The 16,369-nt window shown below is 47.5% G+C and overlaps 1 protein-coding gene and 1 non-coding gene across 2 annotated transcripts; both read right to left on the bottom strand.

Annotated features, from left to right (window-relative positions):
* Nucleotides 1-10,723: 10,723 nt before the first annotated feature.
* LOC127344708 (probable phytol kinase 2, chloroplastic) lies at nt 10,724-14,154 on the bottom strand. Its single transcript, XM_051371047.2, has 6 exons — nt 13,797-14,154; nt 11,863-11,930; nt 11,662-11,793; nt 11,395-11,510; nt 11,093-11,207; nt 10,724-11,010 (listed from the first exon to the last, which is right to left on the bottom strand). Exons 1-6 carry the CDS (start codon nt 14,097-14,099, stop codon nt 10,833-10,835), a joined length of 912 nt encoding a protein of 303 aa, XP_051227007.1. The 5' UTR covers nt 14,100-14,154; the 3' UTR covers nt 10,724-10,832.
* Nucleotides 14,155-14,692: 538 nt separating this feature from the next.
* Nucleotides 14,693-14,852, bottom strand: LOC127346378 (U1 spliceosomal RNA). The gene has a single exon (XR_007879543.1). It is a non-coding gene; the product is annotated as a U1 spliceosomal RNA (small nuclear RNA).
* Nucleotides 14,853-16,369: the final 1,517 nt, after the last annotated feature.

Genomic DNA, 16,369 nt, shown 5'->3' with positions numbered 1-16,369 from the left:
ATAGGCACAGCGACCATGCAACCGCAATCGCTCCCACTCTGATAATCGTTTTGTACCTAGAATCCACCCCATTAAGCCAATTGCCAAAAATGTTTGCAATGCTACGGGGAGGATATAAGGTAGAACCTATCTGAATAATTGACCATATAGACCTAGCAACACAACAGTAGAAGAAAAGGTGTTTTATTGTCTCTTCCTCGTGACAGAACACACATTTCGTACAGCCTTGCCAGTTGCGCTTAACAAGGTTATCTTTAGTAAGAATCACACCTCTCCGAAGATACCATACAAAGACCTTTGTTTTGAGAGGTATCTTCATCTTTCAGATGGATTTATTATTTAAAACCTGTTGTGTAGATAGGCATAGTGCTTTGTACATGAAGCTAACCGAAAATATGCCATTTTTGGTTAGACTCCAACGGAATTCATCCATCCCCGGAACTAGCTGGATAGAACCTAACCGCTGAAGCAGTTCATTCCAGGATTCTAGCCTAGGACCGACAAGATCACGCCTGAACGTCATAGAGGGGGGAGAAGATTCCATCACCTTCTGCAAAGTATCCCCTTTGTGACGAACAATAGTATACAAGGCCGGATACTGTTCACGAAGAGTGGTTGTTCCCAACCATATATCCTCCCAGAAACGTATCTCCGCCCCATTCTTAATGGAGAAGGACCCAAATGGGAAAAAGTGCTTCTTTGTTGCCATGATGTCAGCCCAAAAGTGTGAATCTCCAGGTTTCCACAGAACCTGGGATATCGCCTTTGAGCCAATGTACTTTTTCCGCAAAAGTTGTTGCCATACCCCATCCTCTGTTAACAACCTGGCTAGCCATTTACCGAGCAAAGCCCTGTTCTTAACTTCAAGGTCGTGAACATCAAGTCCACCTTGATCTTTCGGACGACATACAACACTCCATTTAGTCAACCGGTATTTCTTCTTCTCACTATCCCCTTGCCAAAAGAATCTTGATCGGAAATAGTCCAATCTATGCAAGACTCCTTTTAGTAACTGGAAGAAAGAAATCATATATAGTACCATGGTTGTGAGTACTGAATTAATGAGAACTAATCTTCCACCAAGGGATAGTAATTTTCCTTTCCAACTAGTAAGACGTTTTTGAAGTCTTTCTTCAACAATTTTCCATTCAGCCAAAGTGAGTCTCTGATAGTGTATCGGAATACCCAGATAGCTAATTGGAAAAGAACCAATCCCACAGCCAAATAATTCAGCATATGAGTTGGCTACATCGACGGCTTCACCGAAATAAAACAATTCACTCTTATGGAAATTAATCTTAAGACCGGACAACTGCTCGAATGCTGAAAGAATTAATTTCAGATTTCGTGCCTTTTCCAAGTCATGATCCATAAATAGAATTGTGTCATCGGCGTACTGAAGGATGGATAAGCTGCCATCAACCAAGTGGGGGACTACACCTTCAATTTGACCATCAAATTTAGCGCGCTCTATAATAATTGCAAGCATATCCGCCACAATGTTAAATAACATTGGTGATAGTGGATCACCTTGCCTCAACCATTTCCTGGTTTGAAAGTATTTACCAATGTCATCATTGACCTAATGGCAACACTCCCACCAAAAACAAAGTTATTAATTAGAGCACGCCAATCCTCAGAAAAACCTTTCATTCTAAGGGTCTGTTGAAGAAAGGACCACTTGACTTTATCATAGGCTTTTTCAAAGTCGATCTTGAGTATTACCCCATTCAACTTTTTACGATGCATCTCATGAATTGTCTCATGTAAGGTTACCACCCCATCTAGGATGTTTCTACCTTGCATGAAAGCAGTCTGAGAGGGACGCACCACTTTATCTGCCACTGAATTTAGTCGAATGGTAGCAACTTTTGTGAAAATCTTGAAACAAACATTTAGAAGGCATATTGGTCTGTATTGCTGAATCTTTTCCGCATCAGTAACCTTTGGTAGAAGAATAATTTCACCAAAATTGATACGGAAGAGATCCAGTTGTCCCTTGTGTAGTTCGGCAAACAGGTCCAATAGATCAAATTTAATAATGTCCCAAAAGCTTTGGTAGAATTCAGCCGGGAAACCATCAGGCCCTGGCGCCTTGTTGTGTTCCATTTGAAATGCCGCTTTTCTTATTTCCTCCTCATCAATCCTGGATTCATCCATGGATACATCAGAATCCTCCGGGGCACCAAAAAGGCCTTTATAATAAGAAGTAATATAGGACTTTAATTGCTCGTGACCTTCGATCAGACCCTCATCTTGAACCAGAGAGTGAATGAGTTTATTTCTATGGCGGCCATTGGCCACACTATGAAAGTATCTCGTATTCGAATCTCCTTCTAACAAGAACTGGAATTTAGATCTTTGGTACCATTTGAGTTCCTCCTCTCGAAGTAATCCGACCAACTTTGCATTGTATTGACTTTTAAGTTCAATCTCATGCGTTGTCAGTGGACGTACTTCAGCAAGAGCTTCTAAAGCATCAATACATGATGATAGATTGAGTTTCTCTTTTTTGAGCTGTCCCGACATCTGCCTAGCCCACCCTCCAAGGTATCTACGCATGGAGCATAATTTATTATTCCACCTTTGGATTGGAGTGCTTCCAACAATCGGTTTGTCCCAAATACATTTAATCATATCCGAGAAGCCATCCCGATTAAGCCATCCAAGTTCAAATTTGAACGGACATCTACGGGGCGGCAAGGGTGTACCAGTAGATAACAGAATTGGGGCGTGATCTGACAAAGCTTCAATTCGAGGAAGAACCCGTACTGATACTAGAGGGAATTTAAATTCCCAATCTGAGTCCATCAATACGCGATCCAACTTCTCATAAGTAGGCTCGGGGAGACTATTCGCCCAAGTGAATTGTCTCCCACCCATTGAAACCTCTCTCAAATCCAAACTGTCAATGACAGCGTTGAATAAGAAAGGCCAGTGGGTGTCAAATCTGCCCCTGCTCTTCTCATGAGGGTATCTAAGCAAATTAAAATCCCCGCCTATGATGATAGGGTGTGGATTATCCTTCGCTAGATTAACCAACTCCCGAAGAAAAGCAGGTTTATGAAAACATCCTGGGCAGCACCATATACAGACACCAAACTCCATATGAAATTATCAGACTTATTCCGGATGTGCAACTTAATATGAAAGTCACCTCTAGAATTATCCAAAATTTCCATGGTTGCAGTTTGAATCCCAACTAATAGGCCCCCAGAACGCCCCCGAGGCGGACGGGATACCCAAGCAAAGTCTTCCCCGCCTGACAGGCGATTTAGAAAACTTGCTGAGTAGTTCCGTTTCCCCGTCTCGGAGATAGCAACAAAATCTAAAACATGTTCCCTAATGCTTTCAGCGATGTGTAAGTGTTTAGCCAAGTCCTTCAGACCTCTGCTATTATTAAACATGCCATTCATTTGGAAACAATTGGAGATTTAGTCACTTTAGCCTTTTTATTAGGCCATGCATTACGCTTAATGGATGATAGTCTTGATTTACGCTCAGCAACTTGTAATTCAATACAAGAGCCCAGAGCGGTGTCATCTAGACCGACCTCCGACACCTCTCCAACAAGGTGTGAAAGAAGCTGTCCGTCTGAGATGGCGTACGCTTCCTCCTCATCCTCGTCAGAAAAAGAGGTATCCGACTTACTCGAAATCGTAGGAGTAAATTTGAGTCTATCAAACTCCATACGTCTCAGAGCATTAGCCGAAACAGCAATAGAAGTAATAGAAGAACCCAACGAAAGCCCCACATTATGCAACTTAGAAGCCATAAGCGGTGTTGGGAACGATAAGAAAGACTTTGAACTATTAACCGTACCTGAGAAGTCTAGGTTTGAATCCGCCTTGCGACGCATGGCCTTTGCCATGGAGTCTTCATCCGTCGCCATCGCCCCATCCATGCCAACCCCATGGCGAGCACTTCAACGAATGGGGGCGACCGCGGAGACGCCCGAGGCCCGCGAGGTGGTGGCAGCCCTAGGGGAAGTAGCAGCCGAAGTAGACCCTCCCCTAGCAGGCTCCACCCGAGGGGGTCTAGCCACACCCCTAGGTGAAGGAGGGGACGCCGCGACGACGTCCAAGCCCAAGGCCGCACTAGGCGGCATCCGCTGGCTCTCCAGGCTGGGCGGCGAAGGGGACAACACCCCCTCAACCGCAGCAACAGCGGTAGGGGGGTTGGCCGAACGAGCCCCGTCGGGCCCAAGTGGCGAAGGCGTCGTCTGCGGGGGCGGTGTCGGTGAAGAGCCCCTACTAGCGGCGGAGGAAGGAGAAGCCGGCACTTCGGCCTCCCCTCGGCTAGGTGCAGGTGAGGATGCCCGTGGGGGTAAGGGCGAAGAAGACCCCCCAAGCGGCAACACCTCTCCCGCAGCCGACCGACCGGCATGCTGCATGAGACCCTCTCCGTCAAGAGCTCCCTCGCGAGCAGCCATAGCAGCCGTAGCCCGCCTGGCCGCCGCAGGAGTAGTACGGGCGAGCGTACATACCCGACCTCTAGCTGGTCTGTCCGAGCGGTGCCCAGAAGAAAAAGTAGAACCAGAACACGCAGCATCTAGAGCCAAACGCAAATCATCCGCCGACACACGAGGGGTAGCCGCTGCAGAAGGCGAAGCCTCCAAAGAAGGACTAACTGCCCGCAACCTGTTTACCGCCTCAATAGCATGCGGTGTCTGCGGATTAGGATTAAATGGCGTGACAGCAAACACAGGGGCCATAGCATGAGTAACCCCAGGCGCTGAAGAGCTAGATCCTCCCTGCTGAACCTGAGAAGTCCCAGAAGCTGAAGGCCCCACTCTCGGCTCCGAAGTGTCCATAGCATCCTCCCCACCATCTGGAGCACCGTCACCTCCCTCGTCAGGATCATCCTTCTTAACCCAAACCAAAGGAACAAAATCCGGCTCTGGAATATAATCTGCAGGCTCCCTGCGGAAGCGGAACTCATAGGCCTTAAACTTTACCACAGCATCAGCTTTAGCAATCGGGCGAGCCTCATCAGACGGATCCCAAAGAACCCCAGCCTGTAGCATGGCTACCTGAATACGCACCACCGCCATGCGTCTTAGACTAACAAGATCCACATCAACGGTCTTACCAACAAGAGAACCAACAGCCCACAAACCCAGAAAGTGTCGCAGCGTATGAGGCACTCCATCGACGTGCAGCCACACCTTCTCGAGTTCAGCCGTGTGAGGAACCTCTGCTGACTGCCAAGCGGATATGGAGATAGACGAGCTGAAAGAAGGCACCCCCACCTGAATACCATCAAGTCTATCAAGATCATCAAAGGAAGAAACTGAAACCAAGAACTGCATATCACTATGAGGAACCGCCTCCCACTTCCAAGTGGGATGGTCAGAACACCGACGAGCCACCTGTTTAGCAATCACATCTGCAGGCACCAGATCACCACTGACCACTACAAGAGCAATAGGCGACTGAGTCGGGGCAAGATCATCATTAACCACTGAGTCCGGGAAAGCAGTAAAATATGTCTCCAGAAGGCCAGACCCAGAAACAAAAACAGACGGTCGCGGTAACTTAAGCACAGGGCAGCGAGCTGTGGGGTGTGCCTTCTTATCACAAATATAACAGTAATGGTCAACCTTGCAGTCCTTCACAGCATGAGAATTATCCGCACATTTCCAGCACCTAACACTCTTCTTGGACTTACCAGCTGCTTTGGTCACCTCCGCCGCCGGAACCACCGCACCCGCCTGGGGTGCCATAGGCTGCGGCTGCTGCACCAAAGGTAGCTGAGGCCCTGGCTGCTGCTGCGGCTGTCCATACACACTCTGTCCTAGCTGAGTCTGAACAGGTACCTGCTGAAACTGTGATGGAAATTGCCCGTGCTGCTCATACCCTGACGGAATATAGGGGAACTGATACATGTGATGGTGCCCTTGCATCGGAGCCAACGATCCCTGAGAGACATAGCCCTGTGAGTGCAAGGAGGGCTGGCCGAGAGACTGAGCTCCAGCGGCGAGTACCGGCCCTCCCTGGACCGTCGTAGGCGGCACCGTCTTCTTCTTCTTACTCTTATGCTTCCTGGCGGCAACCTGAGGCTGCATTGGAGGCATGACCGGAGGCTGAGGCATCGTCGGGCCCTGCGGCATGACCGCTCCCCCTTGGATGAGACCCGTAGGTTGCGGGAAATACGGCCGCGACGGGAGATGCGACCCAACGACCGGCGCAGCCGCAAGGTGTGGCTGAGCGGCCCCGGCAGCCGAGCGGAATGGAGCAGCAGCAGGTCTCGGAGTTCCTTGAGCCGCTTGACCGACGAAGGGGGGGCGCACGGGCGGTATCCCTCCAGGAACCGGCATGCGGGCCAACCCACCATGGCCGGCCGAAACCGGGTTGGAGCCCCGTGGCGGGGGAAAGCCCCCAGGCTGCTGCCCTGCCATACCGGCCGGTTGGCGGGCGGGCAGCGATCTCCGCGAACGACGGTGGCCTCAGAGGCGCCCACCCCCGACGGAGAGCCGCAGAAGCCCCCTGGACCCGCAGACCTTGAGACGGCGACGCCCACGGAAGAAGTGTCGAGGCGGGGGACGCAACACTTGAAGGCTTGGGCGAACCAGAACTCGACCTAGGCAGGGACGACGAAGATCTCGGCACCCGCGGCGAGGACCTTGACGAAGAGGAAGCAGACGTCGGCGAGCTCGACGATGAAGCAGGCGAGGGCGGCGCAGACCTTGACGGAGACGCAGACGGGCGAGGGGAAAAGATTGTCGAGGAAGAAGGCTCTCCAGGCGTCGACGACAGCGGAGAAACCAGGAGCGACGACGATCCCTGAGGCGGCGGCGATGAGGTCGGAGGCGTGGACGAAGGATGCGGCGGCTGTGGACGATCGTGAAGCGTTGACCGAATACCCGAGTCCATCCACAGGTATCGCAACACGTGGCCCAGCCCGGCCCACGAGAAGGCACTCCCGGTCCCACCACCATGCACGGGCGAGGGAAACTGCCCCCCCAGACGACGCGCCGTCGGACACGGCCGTAACGGCGCCCACCTTCGGAGCATTGCCGTCGTTCACCGCCGCGATGAACTGTCCAAGGATTGCCGGCGGCGAGGACCGATGCGGCGGGATAGGACCACGCCACGTCCCCGCCCTCACCTTCCGCTGCAGCCGGAGGCCATGGGCCGAGCTCGCAGCCTGGCGGCGTCCACCAACCACCGGCACTAGCACCTCAGAAAAGCCGCCGGCGCTCCTCCACAAGGAACCTCCTCCGCCCTGCAAGACCGAGAAGACAACGTACCTGCGCTCGCCGTCCGCGAGGGAGACTCCCAGACCCTCGACGCCGGAGTGGGATAGCCCAGCTCCGACTAGAAGTCGGCCACCATCTCCTCGTCCGATCTGTTCCCTCGCCGCACCAACGTCGACCACTCCGGCGCCCTCGGCGATCCGACCACGTCCATGGCCACGTTGTAAGGAACGTCGGAGTCGCACGACTCATCGGAAGAACTATCCGTTACTGCGTCCTCCACGAGAACGTCGAAACAGCTCGCGCCCCCCACCGCAGAGATCTCCTCAAGACCACGCAGCTTGCCAGGGGCGAGTGTCTTGCGGCGGCGCCGCCCAGCGCCCAGTTCCGGCGGGGACCCGGCCTCAACGGTCATGGCGGCGGTCAGCGGCGTACGCCCTCAACGGTCATTGATGAGAGCGGCGCCGTACGGTCGAGCTGTGATGAACTATGTGTGTCTGTGAGCTGATTTGTGTGCAGCTTGATACGATGAACTATTCATGTAATAATGATGAACTATTCGTGTAATAATGTTGAACTATTCTGTTTGGATTTTTTTTCTTTTCAAAACATTTAGATATGAGTTTCATCTATATGTTTGCAAATCTAAAATCTAACATCACCTAGGTGGTGATGTAAAATACATCATCTGCTTGTCTTCAGAGAAGACGTCATTAAGTTTTGAGAGCAAAAACAGGTGATGTAAAAAAAAAAAAAGGAGCAAAAACAGGATGTAAATTATACATCATCTGGTGGAGATGCTATGAAGGAAGCTCACGTCGTGTAAAAGTTGTAGCAAAAAGAATACGAACCGGTACAACCCTATAGGGAGGGAGAGGCATAGGAGCGATCTAGGTTTTTTGCGCTTCTCATCAGCGACGCCGTGGGTCGTCCCTCCTCGAGTTGTTCTTGTGGGCATTGCAGCTGCGCCGGACCACAGCTCCTCGCCAGCGAGAAGGTTTTCATCCCTTTTTTTGCAGTTCCAGTGTCTTTTTTGGGATAGTAAGACGGTCTATCCTCGCTCCAATGGTGTGTGCTTAGCACGGCGGAGGGCAAATTGAGTTGTTTGTCCGGCAGATCTTGTCGTTTTTTCCTGGTCATTATTACGGTCTTAGGTCTAGCTCTTCCGGTTCTCGTGCTTGGCGATGGTTGTTGTTCCTGGTGCGCTGGTCCTTGGCCTTAGCACGACAACTTCTAGTCTGTCTACTATAACATGTTCTACTACGACAAGTTTTGCCCAGCTTCGGTAATAAATGGCAAGGACGTTAGCACGCCTTAGGCTCATTTCAATGCTTGTAGTCGTTGCTAAGTGTGTTCCAACGATCTACTTAAAAAAATTATTACTTTTGGTATATTTGTACTTACTAGCACACTGCCCGTGCTTCGCTACGGAATCGCAATAACAATAATATTATAGTAATTTCATGACTTATGACTTGTAAAATATACATGCCATATTTATATTTAGTTAGTACCCTAGACAATATATTAGATAAACCGATTTAGAAAATCAAATGAACATGATTTTTCTTGCCTAGTGTGTAAACTAATGCGTAGACGCTAATGCCCATTGTTAGACTATGCAAATTGTTGTAAGTCATTGCCTAGTTAGCTATAAGTCGTTGGATGCAATTGAACGGAAGATGAAGGTCATTACTATACCGGTACAGTAATTACCGTACTGCAGACATCACGTGCCAGATAGACATCAATGCCCTCTCTTTTCTTCCATAAATTCCTTTTTCTTTCTTTGCAACGATACAAATACATTCATGTTAATCGGGATATCATAAAACATCAATGTGCAACTTTCAGTGAATCCTATAATCACTCCACATAAGTAAGCAAATTAACCCCAAAAATGAAGGGGCTTCAGGTATAAAGATGTCATTTGTACAGTACTATATTAACTTTGCACGCACATAAATAGCCAGAGCTTAAAAGATCACATGGTATCACTTTCAGTTATGCCACACTATGTTCTAAGACGGAAAGGAAGAAACATCACTGAACCCTCTCTTACATGTTGTATTTTCTTTACAGCGGGAAGAAATCAATTATATGTCTAGCCTCGTTGATGCATGCGGAGCGCCTGACTTTATTCAATCAGAGTCGGCGTTGATTAGAGTGTGAATTGTAACACCATCAATCGAAGTTCAGCAACTTCTTTCGCGCATCTGCTCCAAGCCATCGCACTGTGGCTGAGCAGCTGTTCCACTACCTCCAACTCACGTCAATGGACGCCGCCGCGGTGGCTATGTCCAGGTTCTGCCGCTGCTTTCCATCCATGTAGTCGGCACCGCTGCTTTCGTCCAGGTCCTGCTTCCCGTCAGCGTATTCGCAGTCGTATGCTGATTACTCCAGCCAGATCCATGATAAATCGACTGGATTGTAGCGATGCACCATCAGCTGCTGGCTTCAATCAGACGGACGGAGGCGTGGTCGCGCGGGTGAGGCCTCCCTCGCCGTAGACACCCGCACTGTCGACGAGGAAGATGGGGAGGAGGGGCCTCCCGGTGGAGGCCGCACTTGCCGGCGGCAGTAAGCTGCAGCCGTTGACGAGAAGGAGAGCTCGTCGGCGCTTGCCAGCGGCAATCCATTGAGGCCGTCGAGGATAACTCGCTCTTCGACGTTGTTTGGCCGAAGAGCACCATCGGCGCAGGGGGCGCTGCGCGTCGTGGAGCCGGCCGACGGCGGAGCAGGGCCGCGATGGCCGATGGGATCCTGGGGGGCAATCGGGAAGTGGATAGGGTCAAGAGCTATAATAGTAAAGATAGTCGACATCCCTTTTATTTATTTTTTGAGTACTTGTTTTCGTGGGCCGAAGGGTTGGCTTACGTGAGCAAGGGCGCGGCCCATGGGTGCGAACGAGACGTGAATCGAGCGAGGGATGACTTACCACGGTCGCATTACAAACTAATAGTAAAGATTAATAGATCAATTGACCTTTCGGGTGGAAAAAGCTCACATCTTCTTGATGGATCTTCTTAATTGGCCAAGTCGTGGCCAAATCTGATTAGTGTAGACGTCCAGCAACAGTCGTTGGGCAACGTCCAATAGCTGTTCCTCTTAGTATGTTGTCTTTCACTATGAAGATTGCCAGACTGGCAACAAAGTTTTTCTTAAATTGATCAAAGCAGAAAAAAATCGTAGTATCAGAAAAAGGGATCCGGAGTTGTTTTTCCAATTAATTCAAAAATAGCACATTTTGAGAGATACTGAAGTATTAATATCAGTCTTTAGTCACAATCAAACACATCAAAATATTTAAAACTGTGATATTTTGAGAAACTACAGTATTGCTGAAAACACAGCCTATTTTTTTCTCTCCAAAGTAAACCGCATAAGGCGCACAACTAAAAATTTTGTGACTGGGTATCGAAACGGAGGGATTTTTTTCTCAAGAATAGAATTGCACATTAGTGAAAAACCGGGCGAAACCCATCAGAAGCACCCACAAACACTGGGAACACTGGCCAACTCAAGTAGGCGAAAATGAACAGACTGAACTAATCTCGCACACTGGTCGATAATCTTGGTACATGTCAGACTGACGAAAAGAAATATCACAGTATTCTTCCTCTGCCGCTCAACATCAGAGAATGAGGCTACCAACTAGGAATGATGTCAGAGGAACAGTCAAATTGTCATCCAGTTCTGTACTTAGGGGGTGCGACTCTACAAGTGTCGAGGCTACAGAGACCACAAGGAAGCCGAAGGCCGTGTACCAGCTTTCCTCCATAAAACCAAAAGTGTGGAAGTAATGCATGTACCTGAATAATATGAGAGAGAGCCGGTGATTGAAACAGAGCACATAGAGGGAAAAAGAGGTAACAAGTGCCACCAAGTAATTACCCAACTGAAGCCAAGAAACCAGCCATGGCCATTGCTATGCTTCCTGCATATGACTTGTTGGGGTTGTATGGGAGCTTTTCTTTCCCTAAACGTCTCCCCACTATGTCTGCTATACCTGGAAGCGTATAGAACAACATTAACAAAAGGGGAACATGCACATTATATTTGCTTTCATCCAGAATTGGGTAGCAGCTAAATTATTTGCCGCACTGTCTCCAGTTATGGTGTGAAGGGAGAGAGCAGATTTTGGTGTGCATGATAAATCTGTTATACGATCTACGGCATCAAGCATATGCACGTACCATCTCCAGCACATAAGTTGCAGATAAGTGCTATAGCAATTGGAGATGTTCTCCATAATACAGAAGTGGCGAAAGTTATAGTAGTAGCATAATACAGTGGGCCCTTGAGAAGTTCCCTATGTTCAAGAAAAAACAGTTAAAAAAATAATAACCTGAAGGAGTAACATGCAAGCAACAATCAATATGCCATAGAAAGAAACAATAGGAGAACCTCAAGGAAAAAATGTGTATTAAATAATCTAAAGTAGGCATATGTAAGTGTCCAACCTGCGGTCTCCAGACCGGCTCATTGATTTGACCATAGCTTCATTTTTCATAATTCCTGATCCCAATAGAAGCATCCTTAAGATATTGATCCCTGGTGCAAGTGCAGCAAGGAAAGGAGCGTACCTTCCCGAGCTGCATAAAGTATTAATTCTGAACAAGATGCTGATTTACATTGACAGGATAATTTCAGAATTTAATTACCTGAAAAGAGGCCAAAAGAGCAAGAATACCATCCCAATAGTTATATGCACAAGTTTTCTATTGAGTTTCTGCATGTAAACAAAGGACACTATCAATACAAAGTGTCTATAACATGTTGCAAATTTCAGTAGAAAATGAAGCTTATGTCTCATACATCACTAAGTTGCATATTTCAGTAAGAAAATGCCACTCATACATGGTTAAACATATTTAGGCGCCAAATGTACGCCATGGCATACTGTGTAACTTTTGTGGGCAAGTTAACTTATGCTTTTGAGTAATGCCATCTGCAGACTCTCTGAGTTCATGATATATTGACAGCCCATCTCACATCAGTCATAAATGAATCGCAGACACAGGTGTGCTATGCGGAACCCCAGGGTTCATGGACCATCTTTCACTCCAGCAGATGGTAGATTGTAGTAGGAATGATGCATCAGAGGGCTCTAGAGCAACTGAACAGATGCACTGGAATTAAAAAAACTACGAGCAACTAGCGCGAAAGCCGTTGCGCGTTAGCGCATCCGTTTTCTTGCTTTATTTTGATACGATTTTATGAAGTGATCTGTCCAACTAAGTAGAAAAGTGCACAGTTATGATATACTCCCTCCATTTCAAAGAATAAGGTGCCCCCTTTTTCGTGCTTTTTGTTTGACCAAGATTTACTTCAAATATATAAAGGTTGTTTGTATAAATTAGCATCATTAGAAAGTGATTTTCAATACAAATCCAACGATGCTAGTTACATATAATATAATCAAGATTTTGTTGCTCAATTTTTATGTTCAAAGTTTATCTTGGAATATGTGTGCGCCTTATTCTTTGAAACGGAGGTAGTATAGAATTATATTTTGAATGATAGCGGGATTTGAGGATATCTCAATAACCTTCAATATTTCCTTTGAAACAACTGGGTTTTCTAAGTATAGCACCATGTACTCAGATTACCATTACTGAAAATAAAAATGTATTGTATGCTACTGACATATTATTTCACCATACAGCAATATGTGCACATAATTCACCATCATATTTGTGTTAATTGTTCTGTTTATAACTCACAATAGCAGAGCAACACTTCAACTCAGCACGCTGAATTAAGAGTTATGCATATGCAAGTTCTCTACCTATTTATTACAACCTAGCTCTGTTCCTAAATATAAGAAGTTTTGGCAGTTCAAAATGAAGTCATTAAATGTCTTATATTTAGGAACACGGGAAGTATTAATTACACCTAAAATGTCATGTGTATCGAATCATATCGTTCAGAAGATATCTCTCTGAATGTGAGACAAAAAAATTAGCATTGTACGCCACCTATCCTGTGTAACTTGAACAGTATCCTTTACATTTCACAATAATTCACAGCATATCCTTATATACCTTGGATAATAGATACTTCACAGCCGTACACAATCTAAATTTCTCTTATGGCAGGTGTTAAACCCCTTCATCAGCATGGACCGAGCAAATGACTTGCAGCCTGTATTTCAGAGAATAACGATGCAAATGATCCATCCTCTGGTACACACAAACTCCATCTACCAGCAAATGTGAAACAACTCCAACTGTGAATTGATGTATTTCTGGAAGGACAGGGGTCTGGTGTAGCAACAATGCCGGCAACGGCGACCGTGCACCACCCCCTGGGGCCTCTGTACTTGACAGTTCTCTTTTCTATGTAATTGAATAGCAAAATGCCTACAAAAATCGATGTAATTCAGTAGTCCCCTGGTCTCGCTACAGTTTTCTTTAGCTATATTCTCGTTACTCATATTGCTGCTGGCATGTCACTGTTAGTACGAACTTATGAACTGTTAAACAGTACTAAGTACACATGATAAGAAGGAGCATGCGTCAGTTCCCGAAATCGGTGGCAGGACGCAGTTTACACTTCTGGGCAAGTAGGGGACGAAGTGCGGGCGCTGACTGACCTGCTCGAAGACGCCGTGCTTGGCGAGCTCCTCGAAGAGGCGAAGCAGGCCGAGGGCGACGCCGGCCGTGACGGCCGAGGACACGAGGTCGTGGGCCAGGCTGCCGTCCCCCGGCGAGATCACCGCAGCCATAGCCGTCGACCTCCGGCTCCGGTCGACTGCGCAGCTGCGGCGGCGGAAGGGGAGGGAGGGCGACGCCGCGGCGCTGGTAGGTGAGCAGAGCCAGAGGGGTCTCGATCGGAGGTGAGTGTAGTGTGGGGAGGAGGAGGGCAGCAAGAAGGTGTGGGCGCTGACAGTGAGCATTTCGCGTGCCCAGGCGACGAAGACGACAAAGAAAATGCGGATAACTCTAGAGGCGATGCGAGGAAAATCAACACATGCGGAGGTTACCGGTTTCCTGAAAAATACTGGGTGTCAGTTTTTTCCGCTACTGAGACAAACGGATCCCCAATTTTTCTGCTAGTGAGACAAACAGAAGTGCCTAGTTGAACATAATTCTGAATGGAATTCTCAGCTATAAATACCTTAGCAAAGTTCCATGTCAAGTTGCTTTTATCTGGTATTACTCAAACACAAATTGACCCAGCAAAATTATAATGAGTTCCAATGGGACTCACTGTGAACATGCACTTTGTAGATAAAATTCTATCTGAATGAATAAATTAAATGGTGACTGTACTTAACAATTATCAGGATCAAACTATATTGAATAAAATTCCACTATCAAATGGCCACTAAAGAAGAAAATACCCTTCCGTTTTTCGAGGGACAAACAATTAATTTTGTTCATTATCTGGGTCGAATCGATTAAATTCGTGCAATCCTACACAAAGGAAAGAACCTTGCTGAAAGCAAACGGTTTCTCCCAGGGTCCAAAATTTAATTTCACAGTTTGGCAGGGGCCGCGCGGACGCGTACCCCCTCTACCACAAATTATGACGTCCACTCTCCCACTTGGGGAGATGGTAGACCAACGCATTCACCAAGTGCAATGTGAACCATTGATCTAGGCCACGACCCTTCATGATCGGCCGTCGACCCCGTCCAGGTAAGTATGTTGCAACGTAGCACCACGCCCTCCTTATATAGGCAGCTCCCCTTCCCTGGACTCCTCGGCTAAGCGAGGTGGGACTAAACTTCGAGCGTCGCGGTGCAGGCGCAGCCGCGTCGTGCGGAAGACTGCGGGCCTGCTTCAGTTTCATGTGGAAGTAACGTGGGCCTGTGCTGTGACCGAATCGTAGGTCCAAGACCATTTAATCTGAGCGCCGATAAAGCAGCCCAGCTGCCCATTTATAACCGATGAGTGGTTCTAGATATTCTACCTTTCTTTTCTAATATACTCGTATCTGTCTATACAGTCTTTGTTTCATATAATCAAATGGACATAGTGTTTTGGTTGGCGGTTAGAGATCCACTAGACAGCACTTCAGCTGGAGATCCAGTCCGCAGAAGCTGGCGGCTAGAGAGCCTCATCATCAACTCATAATTATGTATAGACTTGTGGTGATGTACCCTAGCAACGTATACTCGTGGCTGATGGACCATGTCTGATCTACTCTTTGCCCAGAAATTGTGGCCACCTAACTGTGGGTGTTGTTGCTGTCGACGAAAAATGGAAATCTTGTCCTGGTTCTCGCTCTGCTCCCCCTAAATTAGGAGTGCTTTCTAGAGGATGGGATACTAGCTAGTAAGATTAGTTGTGCACAGTGATTTGGAGTTAGATGGGCGCGATAGCTGCATCCTAAACGTCGTTCATTTGTTGGGAGCATCATGTTTAGAGACACAACTTGGATGTCCTATGCTGCGCTTCTCCGGTGATAGTTGTTGTCGAAGCTTCTCTTCAGCGGCACAATGTACGTCGCCGCATGTGAGTCCAAGATGGTGTATTTACTTGGGTATGCCAAGTCCCGCCATTCACTTTCCACCTCTTGCATCAAGGGTGGATGGTACGTTGACAACGGACTAAGGTGATCGGAGTCGATCGAGGAACGGTGTTGATGTTTAGTTTTGGATATGCTTTTTTCGCTTTATAGTTGTGATGTCGGTGGTGGTTGTCTTCATACTAGCCTGGTGCGGAGTTGGTTCTACACTCACTGTTCGCAGCGAGTTGTAGTCTTCTTATACTTAAAATTATGTCTTCTATAAAAATATTATACGCCTTGGCGTACTCTTAAAAAAAACTATGCACATTGATCATTTTGTTATGACATGTTGTTTGCGCCCTGATAGTCTTTGTCTCTTGATACAAGTCCCTGAAAGTGACCATGTGTGGTGACCCTGCATACCACTGCATGTTGTAGTATGCCAGTCGTTGATATAACATTCACGAAGTACCATTCCGCAAATATTACATCCCTCAGAGTAGTACAACAGAACATAGCAGGTCCATAACTCATTCATTTATTATTACAAGCATAATACACATATCGTCTCGGAGCTCCTCTTGGGTCCTAAGAGGGATACTCCTGGGTTCGAGGCGAGGGAACTGCGAACGCGGCCGGAAAGGAGCTCCATGAAGTTCTAGTAAACCGGTGAAGGCTGACGGACATAGTTCTTCTGAATAAAAGCAACCT

The sequence above is a fragment of the Lolium perenne genome, chromosome 3 (genome assembly GCF_019359855.2).
Source record: "Lolium perenne isolate Kyuss_39 chromosome 3, Kyuss_2.0, whole genome shotgun sequence".
Lineage (NCBI taxonomy): Eukaryota > Viridiplantae > Streptophyta > Magnoliopsida > Poales > Poaceae > Lolium > Lolium perenne.
Note: the sequence above shows the minus strand (reverse complement) of the source record. Positions and strands in the feature narration are given on the sequence as shown.

Excerpts from the sequence above, each read along its gene's own strand:
- LOC127344708 (XM_051371047.2), bottom strand. The coding sequence starts at position 14,099 with ATGCTCACTGTCAGCGCCCACACCTTCTTGCTGCCCTCCTCCTCCCCA. Across the intron at positions 11,511-11,661 it reads AGCCGGTCTGGAGACCGCAG|GGAACTTCTCAAGGGCCCAC; the intron begins GTTGGACACTTA and ends TCTTGAACATAG. Across the intron at positions 11,208-11,394 it reads CAACTTATGTGCTGGAGATG|GTATAGCAGACATAGTGGGG; the intron begins GTACGTGCATAT and ends ATACGCTTCCAG.